At 39.5% G+C, this 18,535-nt stretch overlaps 1 protein-coding gene across 2 annotated transcripts in view; it reads left to right on the forward strand.

Annotated features, from left to right (window-relative positions):
• Positions 1–14,784: 14,784 nt before the first annotated feature.
• The window catches only part of TMEM38B (transmembrane protein 38B), a 52,786-nt gene continuing 49,035 nt past the window's right edge, over positions 14,785–18,535 (forward strand). The window contains exon 1 of one of the 2 annotated variants that reach the window (XM_002927670.4): positions 14,785–15,035. In XM_002927670.4, coding sequence (XP_002927716.1) covers positions 14,924–15,035 — 112 coding nt within the window. In that variant the 5' untranslated portion in view covers positions 14,785–14,923. The remainder of the gene's footprint in view (positions 15,036–18,535) is intronic. The other variant, XM_034664228.1, reaches the window with a different exon arrangement.

Consider the following 18,535-nt stretch of genomic DNA (forward strand, 5'->3'; position numbering starts at 1 on the left):
AGTCCAAACATCTTTGGGTGTTTTGCCTAGGATCAATGTTTACAGTACCATAATGGAAATTGGCAAATGTACATGTAACATAAGAATCAAAATCCACTGTTACACTTAGGATTAGAGTCAGAAAAAGCTAATAAATAGCAAAGGTCAGAGGAATAGCATCAGCAAGATAGCAGAATAGGAAGTTCCAGCCATCATCCCTTGCACAGAAACACTGATGTAACAACCATTCCTGGATGAGAGTATTAGCAGTAGAGCTCTGGAATCCAGGTGAGAGGTTACAGCACTCCAGTGGAGCACAGAAATGAGAAATGAGGCAATGAAAGGGTAAGAAGAACAGTTTCACTTTCTATATGTCACACTCCCTCAAGCCAGCACAGTGCAACGCTGAAAGTGATCCCCTTGGCTTGTGAGTCCTCCACGGGGGAAAGAGAGAGCAAAGTGAGCATTCAACTTCCTCTGCCTTTCAGGGTGCTACCTCTGAGCCCCCCTTCTGTCATGTTTCACCCAGAACATTGAGAGAATCATCAAGACTAGATCAACTGGGGATCAGTTAAGAACAAAGAAAAGAGGTGGGGGCTTTCATCAAGTGTATACAGATCTCAACAGCTGGCCTGCAAACGCCAGTAGCAAACTGCCCTTGAACCCCTGGGACCAGGCCCACCTGACAGTACACCCTGGCAGCAGGCACACGTGTGGACCCCACCAGTGAGCTCACACAGAATCTCTGGCTAGGTTGACTGGTGGAAGGCTTTCCCTGACAAAGCCAGTCTGTAAAGACTGGAAAAGGCAACTCCTTTTTCAAATGGGCAGACACCAATGCAAGGTACAAGGATCATGAAGAAAGGGAAACCAATACCACCAAAGGAATGAAACAAAGTTTTGGTAACTGACTCCAAAGAAACGGAGATCTATGAACTGCTTGACAAAGAATTCAAAATAATCATCTTAAAGAATCCCAGGGAGCACAAGTGAACATGGATAAACAAAGTCTGGAAAACAACACATGAACAAAATGAGAAGTTCAACAAACTTCTTTAATGGTAGAAATCATTAAAAAGAACCAAACAGAAATTCTAGAGCTGAAGAAGAATACAAAGACTGAACCGAAAATTTCAATACAGAGCTTCAACAGCAGACTCAATCAAGCAGAAGAAAGAATTGGCACACTCAAAGACATGTCATTTGAAATTATCCAGTTGGAGGAACAAAAAGAAAAAAAAAAAAAGAATAGAAAAGAGTGAGGAAAGCCAAAGGAACTTATGGCATATCTTTAAGAAAATGAATATATGCATTGTGGAAGTCTCAGAAGGAAAAGAAAGGGAAAGGGGCAGAAGGATTATTAAAGGAATATGGTTAAAAACTTCCCATTCATCAGAGGATGAATGGGTAAAGAAAATGTAGTATGTATGTACAGTGAAATATTATTCAACCTTAAAAAAGAAAAAGCCCTGTCATTTGCAACAACATGGATGAACCTGGAAGACATGCTAATTGAAACAAACCAGGTACAGAAGACAGATACCACATGATATTGCTAACATAAGAGTCTAAAATAGTTAGATAGAAGCAGAGAGTAGAATGGTGGTTGCCAGGGGCTGGAGGGAGGGGGAAAAAGGGAGGTGTTAGTCAAAGAGGACAAAGTTTCCCTTATACAAGATGAATAAGTCCTAGAGACCGACCGAACAGTTTAGAGCCTATAGTTAACAATATTGTATTATATACTTAAAAATTTGCTAAGAGGGTAGATCTTATCTTATTACACGTAAACACAAAATAATAATAAATAAAGAGGATGGGAGGAAACTTTTGGAGGTGATGGATATGCCCATGGTATAGCTTATAGTGGTCATTTCATGGGAGTATACTTATCTCCAAACTCATCAAGTTGTGTATGTTAAATATGTATAGCTTTTTGTACATCAATCATACCTCAGTAAAGTGTTGTTTTCTTTTTAAATAGGAAAGATCAAATGGTTATTAGATCTAGTGATTTGGTGTATTGGGGCTTCTCATAAAGATAGAGTTCCATTCCTGTGACTCTTTCAGTATTCATAAAGACCCAGTTCTCTGAACTGGTATGTGACACTGGCCTTCCCCCCATTGTTCTGTCCTGCAACTCTGTACCACTTCTCCGGTCCAAATAGTGGCTAGTATTTGGACTTTGTGGGAAGGTGGAAGTGGGAGGATGTCATATGTTTGAGGTATTGCAGAAGTTGGCCGAGGTTTTCAGTTTCACTCTGGCTATTTTCCCAATTTCCAATCCCCCTCCAGTAAATACTGCAATTGCCCTGAGAGTAGTGGGAATCCCTGGGCTCTTTCCCCTCCTGAAAGATACAAAAGATTATCTGCTTTCTGAGCTTAGTTTTTGGTAGATGAATATGTTATGGAACAAGGGCCGCATGAGGTACCAAGAGACAAAGCAGTGGGCCTTAGAGAATACGATGCTGGACTGTGTGTGTGCGTATGTACATGTGAGTGTGTGTGTGTGGAGTGCTTGCCCCATGCTTCCATGGGTGGATATATAAACAGGAATAAGAGAAATAGATTGCTGTATAAAATAATCCATTGAATACTGGCTGATTTGCCTGCAGGACGACTGTTTTTTTCTGCTTGAAACAAACTGTTGCATTAGTTCATGAACTTGTACTTGGGCTTCTATGAGACAGCTGTTACAAATTCTAGACTTGGAGACCAGAGTCCTGGTCAAGTTCCAAGTCTCTTCTTCTAGTCAGAAGCAGGACATACTGTGAATTAAGATCTGCTATTCAGAGAATATCTGCTATTCAGTGGCCTGATTTCCTGCCAGGAGAAGGCTAAGAGCCTCCTGAAGGAAATCCTCTGCTTCATAGCCAGCGATGGCAGGCAAACTCTGTGGTGTACAAAATGGGGTTATGACTCAAGTGCATTCCCTAAACAACTATTTCCCAGACTTTCCTAACCTCTTGAGTTTGGGTTAGAGTTCATCTTCCAAGAGTTATGAACTTGTGTGTATGCTATACAATCTTTGTTCATGTATCTGTGTGCCAAGTAGAGCAAAGCTCCCAAGAGCCTGAAAGTGTTCTTCATCTACATGTAAAGTTGATTAGATGCGTGAACCAGCCTATTGGAATTTCTTCACAAATATCTCACAAGAATCCAATGTAGGCAGAGATGCTGGTGGTCATTTTTCTTTTCTTTTTTTCCTTTTCTATTTATTTTATTTTTACTTTTTTAATTAATTATTTTTTATTAGGTTCAGTTAGCCAGCATGTAGTACATCATAAGTTTTTATTGTTGTGTTCAACGATTCATTAGTTGCATATAGCACCCAGTGCTCATCCCAACATGTCTCCTCCTTAATACCCATATAACTATTCATCCATTCACCATTCTTCTGAATGGCAGTCTTTAGGGAAGTTGATGTGTTCTCATCCCTACCCTTGCTGGCTCTCATGATCTAGCAGCCTGGTGGAGAATAGATGCTTAATGAAATTTGAGCCTGACTTCAGGTATCCTTGTCACCCAGCTCTGAGTTCAAAGGGCCCGCTAAAATTTGTACATCTGGAGCCCAAAGTACACATTTGTTCAAACAACAACACAAGAATCTTACCCCTACTTAGCTGAAATTACTTCCCTTTCAGGAAGGAGAAGAGAGCTCTTGTAGCACCTAGAGGCATACAGTTGAAGGGCCCCACAGTGAGTTTGGCATCTGATCCCCTCCTCCTACTTTTTAAGCATCTCTGTCCCTGAATATATATTTAAAAGGTAAATTATATAAAAAAACCAACCATTCTTAAGACCCAAGATTATTGGCACCTGAAAATTAGCTCCAGGATGATTATTAAATTCATCTTCTCTGGAGGGAATTCTTTAGGAAACAGACTTCAGGAGCGTATGAACTAAGAAAATTGCATGCAGGGGCGCCTGGGTGGCACAGCGGTTAGGCTTCTGCCTTTGGCTCAGGGCGTGATCCCGGCGTTATGGGATCGAGCCCCACATCAGGCTCCTCCGCTAGGAGCCTGCTTCTTCCTCTCCTACTCCCCCTGCTTGTGTTCCCTCTCTCTCTGGCTGTCTCTATCTCTGTCAAATAAATAAATAAAATCTTTAAAAAAAAAAAAAAGAAAATTGCATGCAGCTTAGCTATTTTTTCTCAGAGTTCCAGAAGAAACCTCTGACTGAGCTGATAACACAACAGTGCCTTTGACTGAATTAAGACAGGCTTTTATACATTGGCTTATCATGTTACTCTCACAGAGACCAGGCTCTTCCTGGAGAGACAGAAAACTCAGTCAGGGCCAGACTACCTGCCAAGCCCCAAGCTGCCTAGTAAGTTTGTTAGAAAATGTCATTCCTCCTCTTTACATGAAAAAAATTTTTGAAGTATAAAATATACATTAAAAGTGCACAAATCTTAAAAGCGTAACTATTTTCAATAAAGTGAACACAGTAACATCATAATAAAGAAGCAAAACTCCAGAAGTTCCCTTCTCCTGTCTCCAAGAACAACCATGCATCCTGCTTTTAACTCCACAGATTAGTTTTGCCTGTTTTTGAACTCCATTTAAATGGAATCATGCAGAATGTACTTTTCTTTTTTTTTTAAATCCCTGGCTTCTTTCCTTCAATATTGTGTTTGAGATTCATGACTTGCTGATGGTGATGCAAGTAGCAGTATTTCATTCATTTTCATTACTGTACAGAATATTCTATGTATATAGCAATTAAATATGTCAATAATGGTGCTATGCATATTTGTGAATGGAATTTGTAGGTCTGAGGAGATCTATGTTCGCCATTAGCAGATACTACCAGTTTTCCAAAGAGGTTGTATCACGTTAGACTCCCACCAGCAGTGTATGAGAGTTCAAGTGGCTTTATTTTCTCACCTAGTATTGTATATTTGCACTTCGTATTGTCTCTTTTTTTAATTTTAAAATTTTTAACAAGCAGTTTTAATTTCCATTTCCATGATGACTATTGAAGTTGAGCACCTCTTCATATATTTATTGGTTACTTGGTTATCCTCTTCTGTGAATTATCTAGTTGAGTTTTTGCTTGGCTTTGTATTGAAAAAGCTAATTGACTTTTACTTATTAATTTATATGAATTCTTTATATTTTTGGGGTAAGATTTTTCTGTTGGAGATAAATACGTAGAGCAAGTATCTTCTTCCACTTTGTGTTTGCCTTTTTGCTCTCTTAGTAGTGTCTTTTGATAATTGGAAGTTCTTAATTTTAATGTAATCCTATTCATCCATTTTTTCTTTCACGGTTTGAGCTTTTTTTGAGGCGGTATCTTTAGGATAGCAAATCCTTTTTGATGCAACTCTTCACTCACCTGGGAGAAATCCTTGTGTGGTTCCGGCCCAGCATTAGCATTAGTGGTTTTACAGTGGTGAGTCATTCATACCTTGTCATTGAAATGTTTCTTGCTTCATTGGCTTGACTTTTTTTCATCTGACATTTTTTTTCTGGTAATATCTTTGACTATGTTCCTGCTAATGCCAGCTGACTAAACCTCGTCTGGCCCTCGGGTTGGATTTCTTAGTCTCAGCTATGATCTGACTGACCAGACTGGCCAATTACCCACTTCTAATTAGCTAGTCTCAATGTCCCTATATCTAATTTTATCCTCAGTCTCTCTCCTAGTTATGGATGTGCAACAACTGTTGGCCCAGTTGTCCTAACCTCTGTCTGGTAGGGAATGTTCCCAGGCCTTCTTTAGAATATGCTCTGGCTAACTATTTCTCTTTCTTTCTTTCTTTCTTTCTTTCTTTCTTTCTTTCTTTCTTTCTTTCTTTCTTTCTTTTCTTTCTTCATTTTGGCACCTCACAGTTAGGTGAATTTACAGGATTAGAAGGCCTGTCAAAGACTTTTCTGAATTGAACTGGTAGACTTCAATGTGGATGGCTTCTAGCTGAGAAAATGTGATAAAAGAACTCAAGGAAAGTTCAAGTGTGACTTTAGTCAAAGCAATAGCACCGTCTTCATGTATTAAGGGAAGCACTGTTGTTATTTCTATTTGGGCACACATTATTATTATAATGTACAATGCTAAAGAGAGGGAAATAAGAATAAAAAACAAAACACAAAACCAAAAGGGAGCAAATAAAGGAGAAATGCCTATATTTTTTCTTGGAATGCTAAAGACAATTTCACTGAACTTACTAAAGTCTGTCACCCAAGCATCCTTTTCTATTGCACACAGATGATTTTGTTCATGATTTAGGTTAATATACTAGATCACAAATTTGAGAGTGCTTTTATGTGATAGGTATTTTTTTAATGAAATTAGGTCCCAATTGAATTACATTCACGACAAGAAAAAATTATTAAAGTCCTTATAATGCTGGTTAAGTAAATTCTGAATAATAACTGACATTTATTGAGGGTTTTCTATGTGCTAGGCACTGGTCTTCACACACATTAATATATTTAATTCTCACAAAACCCCATGAGGTCCAGAGTATTATGTTCACCATTTTAGAAATGAGAAAACAGGCACAGAGCAACTTTCCCAAGGTAGCTCAGCTAGCAAGGGGCAGAGCCAGGATTTGACTCAGGATCTCTGGCTTCAGCACCTGCAATCTTAACCACTATGCCTCTAAAATTAGTATAATCTATATAACTTCAGTAGTTAAGAAAGCAGTTGGAAAGAATGCCTAAGTTCCTTCCAAGAGATCTGAATATCATAGGAGAAGACTAATAGCTAAGATTTATCAAGCAGGTACACATGGGTTGGGTACTATGCTAAGCAATTTATAGACATGCTTTCTTAGTTTTGAAAACAACACTGTGAAGTAAGCACTGTTAATCCTAAATTAAGACGAAGGCACAGGATTAGAGAAATTTAGCAACTGCTTTCTATAAGTTTACCCAATAAATAGCCAGTCAGACTCTAAAGACTCTGTATTTTATATTACCACTATGCTACACTGTCTTCCAAGATGAGAGTTTCCTGAGTGAACTCCTTGGTATAAAATGGAGAATGCAATGTGATATGCTGCTATTAGCTGGCTAAGCTTAACAGAGAGGTAGCTAAAGAGATGGAGGGAAAGATTTTGCTGTTCTGATCTGATGGGCTCCATTTGAAAGATGAGATACATATTTATTGAGTGAATGAGCATTATAAATAATCTCATAGTCCAGCTGAGTGTAGTGGAGATAGGAAAAGATTTATACAGGGTTTTCCATGCTGGATTTCTAGTTTCATGAACTGCTTGGAAGGAAAAAAAATAGATTTCCATGTTTAAAACACTTAGGGAAATTATTCCCTGCTTAGATAATCATAATGCCTATAAGAAGTTGTGTTGTTATTAAAAATATTCTCTTGGGGCACCTGGGTGTTTCAGTCAGTTAAGCATCAGATTCTTGATTTTGGTTCAGGTCATGATCTCAGGGTCATCAGATTGAGCCCCTGGTTGGTGCCACACTCATCGGGGAGTCTGCCTGAGTTTCTCTCTCTCTTTCTCTCTCTCTCTCCCTTTGCCCACACCCTGCTTGCATGTGCTCTCTCTCTCTAAAGTAAATTTAAAAAATCTTAAAAAATATTCTCTTTAGCTTTTCTTTTTTTCAGATTAAGGAAACTTGTTACTGATTTTTCTATGCAAAACCATAAGAATGTGGATAATAAATACTAATAGATCTTTACATTTTGTAGATTATACATCTGATATGATTTGCACAGGTTTACAGATATTTAAAGAACATTCAGTGATCGAAGCAGTCCCTGGAATATACATTCTGTCTACAGAAACATATACAATTCCACTAATTGACATGGACTTTAGAAGTAGATCTGGGAGATATGCAATGTAGATACATTCTGTATGAAAGCTAGACAGCTTTGGGCTCAATATATTTATTGTCAATTGTCCTAAAAGGGCAGCTTTACATTGGATTAATTTGCCTCAGTGATTGTTACTGGACAGAGACCACCTGCAACTGCATTTGCCTTCTTTATTTGTACTTATGGATCCTCCTCACCATTCATTCCCTGTTATTTGGACACATTTCTGAATCTGTAGGTAGGATTCCTTTGGTTTGCCCAAATGTCAGGTGCATATTATGTTCTCGTTCCTAATGTTTTGGTTTAATCAACCCATCTACACAGATCACTTACATTTTTTGTGTTCTTAGCTCTAGCTACATGCATTTTCTTTCAAACCTCACTCATCGACCTCATTTTCTAATCTCTCTCTTTTGCCTATTTTCTGGTGTAACAAGATGTTAATTGGGACTTATTATCTTGGAACTCCAGCTAGTGCCCCTAAGAAAAAGATGTTACCTTCCTGTTCTAAAGAGAGGAGGTAGACCTTCTAACTGGGACTTAATTAAAGATAACAACTGGTCCAGAGACTTTCACTCCCAACACCCCAAGATATCAACAGTTTGAAAGGAAATTCACAGAAGGGAATTCAAAGTTTTGGAGTTTTTGTTTTTCTACTCCTCTCTCTGTGAGGAAGGAGGTACACAGTTCTCCCCCAAGCCAATTCAGGCTCTATTGAAACAGATACAGGAACACTTATTCTCAATAACAGTAAGTCTGAGAGAGATAGCTGATATCTTTAGTTATCTGCTATTTTCTTGACCCTCTCCCATGGTCACAAGATGGCTGCTCCAGCTCAAGGCAGAAAAAAAAAAAGGCCCATCTCAAGGGCATAGATCACTTTTGTAAGAGAATCCACATTATTTTCATTGATCTGTTTGTTCATTTACCAATATCACACTGTCTTGATTACCATGGTTGTATAGTAAGTCTTAAGGTCAAGCAAGCAGTGTCAGTCTGCCAACTATGTTCTTCTTCACTTTGTTTTTAGAAGCACTCCCACAGACTCCTTCTTCATTTTCATTTGCCAATATTCTAATACATGGCCACCCCTTGCTGAGAGGGTGTAAAAGCCATATTTAATGCTTTAATTCCACATGCAAAGTTGGATATACCTGTTGTGTTAGGCATCTGATGGTGTCTGCCATAACTGTAGATGATGAGAAAACTTGCTACGCAGAGGTCCTTGGCATCATTGCAGAACCCACAAATGTATCTCATAAATGAGTCAGCACTGGGAGCCTGCCATGAAAAAAATATCAATAACCAAAACAAAACAAAAACTATAACCAACACTTGTTAACCAGAAGGTCTTTGTTCCTTTTCTATAATTTTCCTAACTTCTACCTCGACTTTGAAGGGCACAGAAGATGGAAGAAGCAGAAGATGAAGAAAGGTGAAAGACCACATGTCCCTTTTTCTTCCATAGTAAGTTTCTGGGCCAGGCAGACCAAGCTGATGGAATGCGAGCAGCTCTGAATTAGATGCAAGACCGACAATTTAACTGTAGTAGACTTTAACATTTTCATTTAATTTTATTTTTTTGTATCTTTAATGATAAGGAACAATGGGATCTTCTGAGAAAATGTTAAAGGATGGGAAGGGGAGATCTGACATAGGATGATAGTCGGGGGGTTTTGTCTGAAGGAGGATAAATTCATTTCCTGATTGTGTTCCACTAAGTTCAGCCCCTTCAACAAAATGATTATGCTAGAAACTACAAACTCCTTTAATCCTGACTATTGACCCACTGCCCTGACTCCTAATAAGTCTTTCTAGCTCTTATTTTCTAGCCTTTTCATTGCTGTAGGGGTGCTGAATCTGTTATTAAAAGACAACTTTAGATGGGGCGTCTGGGTGGCACAGCGGTTAAGCGTCTGCCTTCGGCTCAGGGCGTGATCCCGGCGTTACGGGATCGAGCCCCACATCAGGCTCTTCTGCTATGAGCCTGCTTCTTCCTCTCCCACTCCCCCTGCTTGTGTTCCCTCTCTCGCTGGCTGTCTCTATCTCTGTCGAATAAATAAATAAAATTAAAAAAAAAAAACAACTTTAGGAAGAATATTTGGTGTCTGTGGGACAGGAGAAAGCCCAGGAGGAGTACTTAGGAGAGATTGTAACAGGAGAATAACAAATCCTGGTTTGTCACTGACTGCCTTTGCGGTCTCTCTGTAGCCCTGGGTTTCCTACTCTGACATAAATGGGCTAAAGAAAATGATTGTAGTAGACACCTCTTGTGTTGGTTGCCTAGCTCACTTTGTTCTCAGGACATTGCCTCTGATACCTAGGGATGCTGTGGGTCCATGTGACCCAGGATCCCTTCAGAGCTGATTAAGCAGGAGAGGACATCTGTCCCAGGCCAGGCTGGCTCTCTTTCCTGCAGTATTGAATAGGCAGAAGCAGAGATGGAACAGTGTTGACACTGACTATCATTAGTAACTGAGAGCAACCCACCCCCACCTGCAGCAGCTGGCCTAAGAAAAGCCCAGACTCTTGCTCTTCTTGGGGCTTAATGTCTTAACTGTTCCTTGGCTTTCATGAGATTCCTGGTAGTTTTTCAGTAAATCCCTCACTCTGTTTAAGCTGCCCCAAATTGTTTTCTATGACTTGCAATCCAAGGTAATTTTTTAAAGGGTCCATTCCACTACAATGTTTTTATTCTTTGATTTAATGGTATCCGTTAATCTTGAACAGAGATGAGTTGTAACCTTGGTTGTTGGTAATCACAAACACCTGGCAGCTATGCCCTGGTGAATGACTGCCGTTTTGGAAGTCCTTACACTGATGAATACTAGAGATATTCCTTTATATGTTCCTAATAACATTAGATTTTTAATTAGGTATATTTGCATTTGTTACAGAGAGGGAACATTTTTAGTTTGATAGTTTATATTAGAGGTATACTTGATGTTTACAGAAAAGAATTAGCTTCCAGGGCAAGAAATAGGTGAACCAAGTTGTATTTTACAAGTCACCGTATCAAAAGGTACTATTATTAGATATACACCGAGTCTAAAAAGTTGAGTGTATACTCAAACTGTTTTATCACTAAAACCTCATGCACCAGCATCTCACTGAACTGATTGAATGCAGTGGGTATTTTGAGGGCAATTGATGTTCTTTAGTTAATTCTCCCAGATAATGCTGGATATTAAAAAAGTTGAATTCAAATTAAACATATTTTTTTGTAAATGTCATATTACACTATGATTTGATATGGCATAGTTATCAAATACCTATCAAAATAACTTCAGAATGAAAATGTTTAACTGGAATACCAAAGTTTGGAAGTGCAATTAGCCCCTTTAATATGAAACCTCCTAACTATGGACTCTTTATGGTTCTTTAAAAACTTACTGTTACTGATTTCCCAAAGTGAGAGGCATGCCACTCAGTGGATAGAAACCAGTATTGCAGAGAAGAAATAGGATTACATTTTGAGATACTAGTTTTTGGGATTTTGCCAACTTGGCTTGGGGGCATGGGTGAGCAAGCTGAGACGAAGAAGGGCTATGTGAGTTGTTCTAGAATTAACTTGATGATTAATATTAGTGGCATGCCCATAATGTTTGTACAAACAGAGGCACAGACTGCAAAAAAATATTTATTTATTTATTTATAATGGTAGTTCTGAAGGAGGGGCATTTTCGCCCCAGCCTTCCACTGGACATTTGGCAATATCTGGAGACATTTTTGCTGTATGTGTGTTACTGGCATCTATTGGGTAGAGGCTAGGAATGGTGTTAAACATGCATAAGACAGTCCCCACAAGAAAGAACTGTCAATAGTAGTGGTGTTGAGAAAGCTGGTTTACAAAAATTAGTTTCACGTGTTTTTGAACTCAGATGCTTGCTTTTGAGTCAAAAATCTTCTAGATGTTCATACCAGACCAGCTTTACTTTCTAATAGATAAGCAATATTTTATAATACAGATTCATTTTTATCTGCAATGATTATGGAACTTTGTAAACTGCTTCCAAAAATCAGGAAAAGTTTGAATTTTCACACGTAGTTCCCCCCAGTCTTGCCTTTCTCTGTTACCAATTCAAAGCCTTTCTTCCTTTCATTGCTCATTTTCTTCTACTCTGGATTATTTTATTAGACTAAATAACTGAAGCACTGACCAGAAGCAAATACAGTGCCCATATTTAAAATTTGGATAGAACTTGTCTTTTTTTAAGATTATAATTTCATTTCCCTTAGATTTAAAAATTTTTTTTTCTTTAGACTCTAGGCAGATGCAGACCCAACTTTTTCTCAGTTTTTGAAATGAAACAAGTTTCAGATTATCAGGAGAGCCTGAAGTGATTCATTTCTTTCTGTTGGAATTAGTCTGCTTAGGGTAAGTAAAATGTTGGATTTATCTGCTTTTAAAAAAAAATCTCTGATGCTTTTTATGTTGTCCTATTGGTATTAATAATTAATTTAATTATACTGCAGAATGATAGTGGCATAAACTATCATTGGAGATGTTGTAAAGATTACTTCACATATACTTTTTTTTTAAAGATTTTATTTATTTATTTGACAGAGAGAGAGACAGCCAGTGAGAGAGGGAACACAAGCAGGGGGAGTGGGAGAGGAAGAAGCAGTCTCCCAGTGGAAGAGCCTGACGTGGGGCTCGATCCCAGAATGCCGGCATCACACCCTGAGCCCAAGGCAGACAGCTTAACGACTGCACCACCCAGGCGCCCCCACGTATACTACTTTTGAAGTCCAAGGACAAAACACATTATTTTATGAAATTTAAGACTGTCAAATGTAAAACCTTTTGGGAAATAATATCCAAGTTCTGCCCCTAAATTCATAACACTACAATTCCAAAGATAAAGGAATGTACAAAAAGCATGGAAAGAATCAACTGAAACACGGAAGTATAAATAATCACAGGTATTGCTTTTTTCCTTTAGTTTTGCTAAAGATCTAAAGACCTTTCTCTATGGAAAGTACTGCTTAGAAAACCACATAATGAAAAGGTTTTTTTAGCAAGTCTGTTCTTTCTTTCTTTTTTCTTTCTTTCTTTTTTAAAATAAGATCTTTCATTTATTCATTTGAGAGAATGAGAAAGAGAAAGAGAGGGAGGACGAGCAGGGGGGAGGGTCAGAGGAAGAGGGAGAAGTAGACTCCTCCTGAGCAGGGACCCAGATAGGATGTGGGGCTTGATCCCAGGATCATGACCTGAGCTGAAGGCAGACGCTTAACCAACTGAGCCACCCAGGTGCCCCATGTTCTTTCTTGATAAGTAGTAAAATATAGAGATTTACTACAATTTTCCCACCTTTTGAACACTTAGTGTTTAGGAAGGGGCCTCTCACATCCAGCAAAATGCCTGGTCCATAGCAGACACCCAAAAAACATTTGTTAAATGAATTAAAACAAACAGACAAATACTCAGATTTTTAAAAAATCAGTTTAAGTCTCCTGTGGCAGTGCACACTCCCACAAGGCTCTAACCCATCTAGCAGCTCATCATGTATTTCCAGTGCCCTGGTGCCAGCATGACCTGTTGACACATCAAAGAAAAAAATGTGCCAAATTCGACTTGTGTTTTTCTTACCCAAGCCTGCTCCTCCTTGTTTCCTATTTCTTTGAATGTAACTATAATCCTCCTACTCACCCACTCTCCATATCCTTTGGCAGGCTGAGTTGACATCTAGCTTATTCTGCTTTTTTATTTAAGATTTTATTTATTTATTTGACAGAGGGAGACAGCCAGCGAGAGAGGGAACACAAACAGGGGGAGTGGGAGAGGAAGTAGCAGGATCCTAGCAGAGAAGCCCGATGTGGGGCTTGATCCCAGAACACTGGGATCACGCCCTGAGCCGAAGGCAGACGCTTAACAACTGCGCCACCCAGGCGCCCCCAGCTTATTCTGCTTCTATTGTATGTTTCCCCATCTCAGTCCCGGCTCCTGTTGTCGTCAACCTCTACTACCTTTCGCTGGGACCGTGAATACCCTTTGGTTTTCCTTGTCTTTAGCCTCTTCTCACCAATTTATTCCTAAACTTACTGGTTGATTGCACTTTACCAACCCCCCCCCCATCAAAAAGGGAAAAACCCAGTTTAGTATAACAGTTAAGAGAATGGATTCTGGCTTTGATTTGTCTGAGGATAATGTAGTGAGCAAGAGCTTAGACTCTGAAGCCAAACCGCATAGTTTATAGTATGCCATTCAAGGATTTTTTTTTTTCCAACCTCATTTCTCACTTTGTAGTACAGCCAAAATACCTCCGTCTATCTCTCTTCTAGCCTGTAAAGGCCAGTTCGCCTTACCGCGTCCCTGAAATAGTCTTCCTCTTCTCGGAACTGCCCTAGCATGGCACCTACCCTACTCACTAACAGCTTTGTGCAAATTACCTGTGACCTCAATTTTTTTTTTTAATCTCTTGGGAAAACATACGCTTATTAAGGGCAGGATGTGATTGTTTTCTTTTTTATACCGCCATTAAATCACGGTGTCACTTGCACATTACGGTTGCTTGAGAAATGTTAGGTGAATCAATTTGAAGACATTAATTCCACTCTGAACCTCTACCTTTCTGGACTGCATAGGTTTATCCAAAATCATGGAACTTTATATTTAAAAGGGTGAATAAAACGTATGTAAATTAAACCCTTAAAGCTGACGTAACAAATTTCTTGAGGACCCAAAAAGAGTCCTCAAGACTTTACATGGGTTACATGATCATTACTTAGCATATTAGAAGTTTTAACAGAAAAATTCAAAATAGTTCTTTACGTATTCGCTTTAAAACAATAAATGTGCTAATGTTAACATAAGTAATGTATTTTTAAATTCATTATGGATGTTACATATCGGTGCTGCCCATTCTCCTGGATCTGGCACAGCTTCCAGCACAAAGATGCCAGATCCTTACTTGGAGAACCAGACCCGGCCCTGTGGGAACAGCAGGGAAGCCGCTCGCTCCGCCCATTCCCCCCCCCGACACGCGGCCCCGCCCCAAAGCGCGCCGGCTTCGGGTCCCAGGGCGCACGCGCAGAGCTCCTCCAGGACGCGCGGAAGGGCGCGCGACCACGGTGGCCCCCTCCCCCACTTTTCGCCGCGCACGGCAGAAACCCGTCGCCCGGGCTGCTTCGCCTGCGGGGGTCCGTCGTCGTCATGGATTCTCCGTGGGATGAGCTGACCCTTGCCTTTTCTCGCACGTCTATGTTCCCCTTTTTTGACATCGCCCACTACCTGGTGTCCGTGATGGCGCTGAAGCGTCAGCCGGGTGAGTGCGGGGAGCCGCAGACTGGCCCCCTCGGGGTACCTCTCACGGAAAGGACGGCCTGAGTCGCCTGAACGGCCGAGCTGCCTCTGTCCCAGAGTCCTTGTAGTCGAACTGGAGGGGCGCCGCGAGCCGACCCTTCCGGCCCCTCGAGCGCAGGTGGGGAAACTGAGGTAGGGAAGGGAGGTGGCCCCGGTACTCGTCAGAGGAGGCGCGACCTCGGGTCCGCGACGTCGCGTAAGGGGCAGGTGACAGAGAAGCCTCTGCGGCGTTTCGGAGCCCGGGTCCTGCTTGCGCCCGCCCAGGATGTGCTCGGTCTCCCGGTGGTGCCACCACTTCCTTGGAAAGTACAGTATTTAAAAGTCACCTGGGGACAGAACTCCCGGGGACAGCAAGTGGGAATTGGTCACTTGGAACAGTGAGTAGTTCTGGACTGTTCTGCAGTCCTGAAAGTTGTATCAACACTTAAAAAACCTCAAGCAGGCACGCCGCTATTCCTCATAACGTAGCGCTTTGTCACCTTGCTTAGCATGCTGGATAAAGTGATTGTTGGAAGAGGGTGGATCCCCGTTTTCCGTCTTATGAGTGACACAGTCCAGAAGTCACTATCTGTAGACTGGTGCTAGAGTCTGAATACAGCGTTTTGAGTTTTTTTTTTGTTTTTTTTTTAGTATATGGCCAAGGAGCTATATTTGTATTTTCTTGTATTTTACGTTCAGGATATGTTTACTTTTGTACTGCTTTATTTTTGCAGTTACTCAGTTTGCCTTTTGGTTTTGTGGATCTCTTCTTTCTTTGAGTTCAGACGTTTATTTTCTTTTCCTAATTTCTCCCTGTTCACGCTGCCTGGTTCTATAGAGAGAGTTAATGAGTGAGGGCTTGAGGAGGTACTGTACCTCTTATGGACTGTTTTTTGTTTTTGTTTTTTTTTTAACTGTTTGGTCTCGGAAATATTTTTCATTTACATTGATGTTTGTAGCTCCGTCTAAAGCATTGTTTGGTAGAAGTTTTGACCTGGAAAAGGTGAATATTGTATTAAATCAGGACAAATAATCTGCGTAAAAAAGTGTTTCCCTGATTTGAAAAGAAGTACATTGTCATGCCATATTCAGTATTTGAAATTTTCTTGTATAGACTACATCAGGTTCTCAAAGGTCAAAGTTATTTTCATAATAATATGCAGATGTGATTTGTCTTTTTTACACTAATTTTCTCACAAGTGTACAGTGGAGTTTTCCAGAGGCTACATGACCTGTGATACTGTAACAGATTGAATACAGAAACAGATATAAGATTCCAGCTCTTTTCTCTTTGAAGCCAGACATTAAAAGAGATTTGCTAACATATAAAACAGTGGGAATTTTCTCACAAAATGTTTTTTACTTTGGAAAACAGTTATTTTTCATAAAGAATACATAACTTATGTTAACATGTACAGTTATTATTTTTAAAATGAAAACATTAAGTACTACTTTAAAATTTTCTCAGTTAATAATTTCTAATATGCTAAATATTAATACCTGTAACTCAAATAAAAGCTCTTTGGGGTCTTCAAGAATTTTTTTTCAGGTCTGACTTTTTAAAGGTTTAATTTGCATATATTATATTCACCCTTTTTGTTAATAAAGTTTATGATTTTGGAAAACACAGACGTGATTACCACTACTATGAGGATATGCAATAGTTTCATCACTCATCCCAGATTCCCTCCTGCCCCTTTGTAGTCAGCCCTCTCCCAGTCCCTGCAACCATTCATCTACTCACTAATTTTTAGGGGTGCAAGGACTCTCGAGACCAAAACATTTGAGAAGCACTGGACTAATTGAATGCTAAAACAGTATTACACATGGTGTGAAAAATATTTTATATTCCAGTACCAGTGCTTATAAACAGGTAAAAATGATAGAATGCATACAAAGGAGTGTACCTGTTTAAGCTTTTAAAAGAAATGTGTTGGACTGCCTGTTTCTTCCACAGTATTTGCTTCCCCCCCCACCCCGCTGTTATTCTTAAATATCTTGTCATCCTAATGATCAGAAAAATAGTTTTCATTTGCATCTGTCATGGTTGCTGAATGTGTGCTGCTTAAGTTTATTGGCTGTTTGTATTTCTACTTATTGAGTTGATCATATTGTTTTTCCTATTTATAATGTAATACATTTTTTAAAATGATAAATCAGGGGTGCTTGACTGGCTCAGTCAGAAGAGCATGCGACTCTTGGGGCGCCTGGGTGGCACAGCGGTTGGGCGTCTGCCTTTGGCTCAGGGCGTGATCCCGGCGTTATGGGATCGAGCCCCACATCGGGCTCCTCCGCTGTGAGCCTGCTTCTTCCTCTCCCACTCCCCCTGCTTGTGTTCCCTCTCTCACTGGCTGTCTCTATCTCTGTCGAATAAATAAATAAAATCTTTAAAAAAAAAAAAAAAAAAAAAAAATTTAAAAAAAAAAAAAAAAAAAAAAGAAGAGCATGCGACTCTTGATCTCAGGGTTGTGAATTCAAGCCCCATGTTGGGTCTACGTAGAGATTACTAAAAAAATAAATAAAAATTAAAACTTAAAAAAATGATGAATCATCCTTACATTCTTTGGATAAACTCTGTTTGAGGTATTATTTTTGTTTGAGATATTATTTTAATTCATTAGGGATTTTGATTTGCCAGTTCCTTATATAAATTTTTACTTAATTGGCAACTTTTCTTGTCCCCCATTGACTGATTCTCTAGAACTTAGACCAATAGTACAATAAAACTATTCATCTATGTAGTACCAGGATTCTTCTTTTTGTTCTCTCAAGCGTTACTCCTTGAGACTCTTGACTTTTGGAATGTGCTCTACCACCGCCAATACCTCACTCTTCACTTTCCTACTATTTACATCTTAAAAAGTGCTAGTGGAGACAAGAGGGTAAAACGGATTAACTCTTTCTTTCTGTGGTGTGGATAAGGACAGCATCCTTTTTTTGTTTGGTTTAGGTCGTAGGCCTTCAAATCCAAGGAAAAATGATGGTTTTCCCCTCATTTACTTTTCCACATGACTTGTGCTTCAAGCAAAGACATCAGAGTATTTAATAAATTAGATTGCTTTCTTTCTTTCTTTCTTTCTTTCTTTCTTTCTTTTTCTTTCCTTCCTTCCTTTCTTTTTTCTTTCTTTCTTTCTTTCTTTCTTTCTTTCTTTCTTTCTTCTTTCTTTCTTATTTATTTTATTTATTTATTTATTTATTTATTTATTTGACAGAGCACAAGTAGGCAGAGTGGCAAGCAGAGGGAGAGGCAGGGTCCCAGCTGAGCACAGAGCCGGATGTGGAGCTTGATTCCAGGACCCTGGGATCATGACCTGAGCCGAAGGCAGATGCCTAACCGACTGAGGCACCCAGGAGCCCCTGTTTTTTTATTTCTTAATTTACCTTCGTTTGTAAATAATCAACTTTAGTTTCTCCTAAACCCTGGCATCTGATTATCTATGGTTTTTAGTTTCGGTTAGTAGGATAGGTTTTGCTTGTTTTCCA

This window comes from Ailuropoda melanoleuca, chromosome 7, assembly GCF_002007445.2.
Source record: "Ailuropoda melanoleuca isolate Jingjing chromosome 7, ASM200744v2, whole genome shotgun sequence".
Lineage (NCBI taxonomy): Eukaryota > Metazoa > Chordata > Mammalia > Carnivora > Ursidae > Ailuropoda > Ailuropoda melanoleuca.